This window comes from Trichosurus vulpecula, chromosome 1 (genome assembly GCF_011100635.1).
Source record: "Trichosurus vulpecula isolate mTriVul1 chromosome 1, mTriVul1.pri, whole genome shotgun sequence".
Lineage (NCBI taxonomy): Eukaryota > Metazoa > Chordata > Mammalia > Diprotodontia > Phalangeridae > Trichosurus > Trichosurus vulpecula.
The window spans coordinates 14,541,111-14,547,691 of record NC_050573.1 but is presented as its reverse complement, the minus strand read 5'-3'; the positions used below and the strand labels follow the sequence as shown (position 1 = coordinate 14,547,691).

The 6,581-nt window shown below is 52.8% G+C and overlaps 1 protein-coding gene across 1 annotated transcript; it reads left to right on the top strand.

Moving 5' to 3' along the window:
* Positions 1 to 1,470: 1,470 nt before the first annotated feature.
* CCDC157 (coiled-coil domain containing 157) lies at positions 1,471 to 1,722 on the top strand. The gene has a single exon (XM_036756399.1). The coding sequence runs from the start codon at positions 1,471 to 1,473 to the stop codon at positions 1,720 to 1,722; it is 252 nt and encodes an 83-aa protein (XP_036612294.1).
* The last annotated feature ends 4,859 nt before the right edge of the window (positions 1,723 to 6,581 follow it).

Below are 6,581 nucleotides of genomic sequence, written 5' to 3'. Positions count from 1 at the left end.
CCCCGCGCACGCCGGACGAGGAGACGCCGTTGCCATGGAGACGGCCGGGCGGGAGGCCTCAGTTACTCGGCTGGGAGCGGCTGCGGATCTAAGAAGCTGAGGCCGGGGCTCGGGGGGCAGGAGCTGCGGGAGCTGCGGGAACCTCTCCAAGAGCTGCAGCGGCGCTGCCGGGGGGCAGGTGAGCTCGGACTGACTGCTCGTGGTCCCCTCCACCCAGGATCACCAGCCCACCTGGGCCCCCCTCCCTGAAGGAGGGCCCCCCCAACCCAGAAATTTAGCTCCCATCCCTGGGATCGCCCCTCCCACCTCAGGGAACTCCTGCCCTCACCTGGGGAGCCCCGCCCTCACCTGGGGAGCCCATCCCACCCAAAGCCCTGCTCCCTTGGAGGAACACACACCCCTCCCCACCCCCGCGAAATATTACCCCGATCCCACATCAGGGAGCACCTCTCCTAGAGCAGCACCCCCGCCCCGTCATTGGCGGCATCCCTGGGTCCCTCCCATCTCAGGGAGCGCCCCTCCTTTCCCAAGAGCCCCTTCCTAACCTCAGGAGCCCTGTTCTCCTGGAGGGAGACCCTCCCACCAAAAGCCTTCTCCATTAACCAAAAGCCCTGCTCCCTCCCCGACCTGGGAGCCCCTCCCAACTCGGATACCACGCCCCACCTTCCACAGCCCCATTCCTACCCAGGGGAGCCTCTCCTGCCTCAGGCCCTGTCTCCTCACCCCAAGGGCCTCCCTCCTTTTTCATCTAAGACTCCTTACCTTTTAGGGACCCATGTCAAGTTCCACCCCTCACTCCCCCTCCCACATTAGGTTCCCGCCCCACCATTTCAATCAACCAGCCGGTATTAAGTACCTACCTTGTAGAACAAAGATGAAACAAGCAAGGCCTTGCCTTGAATGAGCTTATGTTCCAGCAGGGCAACACGTTCACATACATATGAGACCAAGAGACAGGAGGCTAGCTTAGCTCGGGCTCTTAATTGTGCTGGGCCCTCAGCCCTTCTCTTCATGACTCTTTCAACGCACAAGGCTGGGCTTAAAATCAAGACATGTGGGCTGCAGGCTCCCTCTGTGAGTCTGGGCAGATCCATGGGGAACTCCAGGAGCTCCCTCCAACCGTGGGGATCCCTTGGATGGCCTGATGAGACCTGGGGATGCCTAGGAGTAGTGTTTTTAAATGTAAAATAGGATTGCAAAGGAAGCCAACAAGCATTTGTTAAGCATTTACCAAGTGCCACCAATGCCAGCTCAGAAAGCAATCCCTCACCTCCAGGAGTGGTGGGAGGTGCCCATCCAGAAGAGCTCAGCTGGAGGAATATGAAGAGATGGTGGGTTCTGAATTAAGATTTGAGGGTACCTGAAAGGCCTATTTTACAGTGAGGAAACTGAGGCCCAGGGAGGGGGGAGGTGTGGCTTGGAGCCGGCTTGTTCTCCTGCTTCCCCCCAGGGCATTTTCTAGCCTGCAGGATGGCCCATCTGCTGGGGAACCAAAGCTGCATGGATAGCTTGAGGAAGGACATCACGGACCTGCAAGGAGCCATTGTGGACGTGTTCTCCCGAGCTGGGGCAGTGCGCTTCCCCTCTTGGAAGTTCCCTGACAAAGTGTCCTGTGACCTAGACTTGGTGTCTCTCTTAGAGCACTATGACCACGAAGAAGGGAACCCTGAGTTCACTCAGCTTTCCCACATGGTGCTCCTGGAGCTGGTGATCGACAGGTGAGGGAGAAACCATCATCTGCCCTTGGCTGTCTGGTCGTTGGGGGGCATCCCAAAGAGCAGGGGCCGAGAGGCAGGTTTCATCTTGGCTTTCTAAGGATGCGAGCTGTCCAGAACTAGACTGTTAGGGAAGCCCCCATCAGTGGAGGTGTTTGAGTGAGAAAGCAACAACAAAAACCACATTCATGTAGCACTTTAAGGTTTGCAAATTGTTCAGCCTTCATTCAGGAAGAGGGTAATATCTTAACTTGCTTCAAAGCTGGATTTAAGTGAGGCAGAGCCAGCAGAGTGGTCAGCCTCACTCCCTCCTCCTGCATCATTGGCAAGGCCAAGGTCCAGACGGCTGGCAGCGGCCTGGGGTGCAGTGGCTGACCTTGGCCTTTCTAAAGGAAGGGCTTTCCCAGGCCTCAGTTTGTCCGAGACAACACCCGCTCAATAACTAAGGGCTGGGTAAAAACTGAGACAAAAGATGGCCTGATTCACTTTCACACAAATATCAGCCTGGGAGGGGAAGACTCTCAGAATCTGTGACCAGAACTGAAAATAATTGCCATTTACACTGATTCTAAGCCATCAGAACCTAAATAGTGAGCCCCAAGGCTCGTTCAGTGAAAGCCTGAATGATTTGGGTTTAGCTCCATTTGAAACACAGTAGGCTTTTTAAAAGCCTGTTTTCCCAGGGATTTTATCTCATCCGATCCTTAAAATTATATTCCCATCTTACAGATGAGGAGACTGAGGCCGAGGGAGGTTAAGTCCGGGGTCACACAGCCAGTAAGTGGCCCAGGCATGATTCAGACTCTGGTCTTCCAGACTCCAAGTCCAGCACCGTGCACTGTACCACCATGGTGCCTCCTGGGAGCTGGAAGACCACCCCTTTGGGGAAGGTGGTTAGATGCTTTTGGAGCCTCTGGCAGCTCTGCTCCTGCAAAAAGGAAATGGGCCCAAAAGGGTCTGGGATGGCCTGGGTGCAAGGTAGGGGGTGAGCCTCCTGCCTACAGTCCTGACTTTGCTGCTTATCAGTAGTGAGACCCTGGGCAAGTCACCACCCCTCTGGGGGCCTCAGCGGCTTACCTCGATCAGGACACGAAAAAAGCCCACAAGTTTTAAAAAACAAGAAAACTCAGATCCCAAGCCCTGGGCAGGCTGGTGGTCACACAGAAAGCTAGTGGGCCTTGAATTTAGCAAAAGAAAACCTACCAAAGGACCAAGTGACAGGTCCTCTTTTATGTTGGATTACTTAAGAGTCTTGGCAATTACGTGTTGTTGGGGAGGGGGAAAGGCTGGGGAGGTGGGGGGGGGGGTTTGGATAAATGCTTTCAACAATAAATAAGAAGGTTCCTTTTTGCCTGAAAGCAGACCATAAGATTCTGGAGGCCAGGAAGCCCAGCTGGACTTAGAGGGGAATAGTGGGGTTTCCTCTCCATCCCAAATAAGACTCAGAGCTCTAGGGGTAGCCATGGAGGATGGGAGACACCCCAGGCTCCTTGTCTAAAGACAAGGCTTGGCCACTGACTCCCAGGAAAAGCTGAAAAAGTCATCTCCCCTGGCTAGACCCCCTTCTCTCCAATTGTAAAAAGAGGAGGTTTGGCAAGGTGATTTCTAAGGCCCCTTCCAGGTCTGACATTCCCTGTTCTAAGGTCCCTCCCAGCCTTGATATTCCCTGTTCTAAGGCCCCTTCCAGGTCTGACATTCCCTGTTCTAAGGTGTCTCCCAGCCCTGACATTCCTTGTTCTAAGATCCCTCCCAGCCTCAACATTCCCTGTTCTAAGGCCCCTTCCAGCTCTGACATTCCCTGTTCTAAGGCTCCTCCCAGCCCTGACATTCCCTGTTCTAAGACCCCTCCTAGCCTTGACATTCCCTGTTCTAAGGCCCCTCCCACCTCTCACATTCCCTGTTCTGAAGCTCCTCCCAGCCCTGACATTCTATGTTCTGAGGCTCCTTCCAGCCTCTGGCACTTAATGCTAACTCTAAGGATGCTTTTGAGCAGGTTCCCCATTTCCAGGTTCTTCATGTCCTGGCCTGCTTCTCGCTCTCCTGAATAGCTGGACTAAATGGTCGTGGTCGTGGTGGGTGATGGTCCCAACACTGGCATTGATGGTTGACCTTCCCCTTGGGTCGCTGCCCAGCTCAACACTGAATCCTGCTCAGCATTTCCATCCCAGGCTTTTTTCCTGGCTTCTTTTGGCCTGAAATCTTCTCTGAAGTCCCTTGTCTACCCATGGTCTTTCTCTTCCCAAATCTCAGGATCCTGCTGTGACGCCCTATTGTGTGCCATGTACTGTGCTGGGCACTTGGGGATACAAAGAAAGATAAAACATGGTCTGTGCCCACAAGGAGCTGATGCTCTAACAGTGGGTTGGGAGGGCCAACAGGAGCATTGACAGGTCTATGTAGCAGAAAGGAAGAAGCCCATGGTGGTTTGGGAGGGAGGAATGGGGGAGTGTGGCCGGCAGGCAAGGGTGTGGGGGAGAAAGGCCATTCTTAAAGATGAAGAGGGCAAGTGGGCCAGACTTGTGGGACAGTTGTGGCAAACCCCAGAGACAGGAGGTGGGGCCTGGTGGACAAGACCCAGGCTGGGCTGCAGTGACCAGATTTCCAGTGGAAAAAAGGATGGGAGGGGGTTGGTCAGATGAAAGCCACAGGCTGACCTCTGCCTTGGCCTTTAGAGAGCTTGCTAGAAAGTGGGGGATCCCATTCCATGGAGCTCCTGAGGAGTCCAAGTGCCGCCGACCCACCTGCTGCTGGGACATGATGGGCTCCGGGCCTGGCCCATGGGGGATGCCTTTGTGTTTGCCCATCCAAGTTTGTGCTTTCTCAGTAGGGTGGGGCTGGGAGAAGAATGTGGATCTGAAAAAATAGTAACATTGAATTTTTTAAAAAAGAAATATGTGAACTTGAGAGCCCTGAGACCAAAGCAGCCTCTTTAATCAGGGTTCTCAATGACTTGGATCGTTGAGCTAAGGGTGAGGGTCAGGTACTGGATTTTTATCCTTCATATATTTCCTCTTTTAATAGAGAGCAGTAGGAAGTTGACCCTAATGCCTTTCCTCTGAGACCAGCCCCAGTTCACCCTGTCTCTGTCTTATTTGCACAGAGCTCTTTGAATGTCACCTTCCCCCTCCCCTCCCCATTAGATGGGGAGCCCCTTGAGAAGACAAATGATTTTTGCATTTCTTTGTGTCCTGTGCTTTGCACATAGTAGATGCATAATAAAAGCGTGTTGCCTCTTTGAATACCGTGAAGAAATCTGATGAAGAGATAGTCCCTATCCACGGCAATCTTAAATCAGGCATCCTAACATATCAGAGTTGGAAATAACCTTAGAACATAAAAGACAGAATGTTAGAGACGGGAGAACCCTTAGAACAGGGCATGTCAGAGCTGGGAGGGGCCTTAGAACAGGGAATGGGGGGTGGAGCTTAGAACAGGGGATGTCAGAGCTGGGAGGGGCCTTAGAAATCATTTTCATTTAGAGACAGAGAAATTTAGATTCTATTAGGTAAGTGTTTGGAGCGTACTAAGATCTGAACAGACTTTTGCCAGAATAAATGTCTGATGAGAAGCAAGGGACCCTGGTTCTAGGTTCCACCTGCCCAGCTATGTGGCTTTTCAGGAGCCGCTTCCGCTCTTTGGGCCCCATTTCCCCCCTGTAGACCAAGCAGGCCTAGGTGATCCCTAAAGGCCCTTGAGCCATATCTCTCTCTACTTGGTCTTGGGCCCAGCTATCCAGATAACTGAACTTCTCTCCCAGAGGGGCTTGTAAGACAAGCCATTTTTCAGGCTGGGTGCTGTCCAACGTGCTGGCCAATATGCCCACAGAGCTTTGCCAGCTTCCCAGGGTGCCTTGGTTTCCAAGAGCACTGACAATGGGGTATATCCAGAGGAGACCAGGCCCTTAGGGAACCAACTGAATGCTTGGGGGCATGTGGTCTGGCTGCTTTATAGAGGAGGGGTCAGGCTCAAGTCTCCTTGACCGCAGGCTAGAATTGGAGCAAGTATGGAGGGGCAAATTTCTGCTAAGGAGAGGCTTTCTGGACTCGGAGTCGCCAGCCCTGTGATGACAGGTGGTGGCCTTCAAGATGCCCAGTGAGAGTGCCTCTCTGTAGGCCGGCCAGGCTGGATGGCCAGGAGCATCTTCCCCAGGCTCTCCAGCCCTCTCCAGCCTGTCCAGCTCTAGGCCCTCAGTCTGCATTTCTCTCTCTCTACCCCAGGCTCCTTTTGCTTCTCCAGAGCTTTACCAGCTACACGGACAACATCACCAGCAATGAGCTGATCCCTGTCCCCCGAGAGGTGGGGCCCTGCATGTCTATTGGGCTCACCGTGCGCAGGTACTGGACCAGCACACTGAGGCTGGGAGAGCTCTACCGGCAATCACTGACTAAGGTAGGGATGGCTCTCCCACTGTGGCCTCCAGGCAGTAGGCTGCGCCCTCACCGGAGGAGTGGCTGACAGCTTCCCCCCTCTGCCCGAGCCTGGGAGGCTTTTCTCATCTCTTGTTTGGAGCTGTTTGTTTCTTGTATTTTGCAAAATTCCCATTTGATTTTTTGGTGTTTGGTTGTTATTCTCATTTCTATTGTAATTAATGTGTATACTATTTTCTTGGCTCAGCTGACCTCTGCATTAATTCATGTGGATCATTCCATTCCTCTCCATATTGCTCACATACATCATTTCTTGTAGCACAATGATATTCATTACCTTTATGTCCCACAGATTCCCCCATCCCATGGACATCTACTTTGTTTCCACTTCTTTGCTATCATAAAAAGTATTGCTATTGTAATACAAGGAAAATTAGGAACCCCTGAGTAACCCCTAGCTACTGACAAGCACCCCCAGAAAGAATGGACTCAGATATCT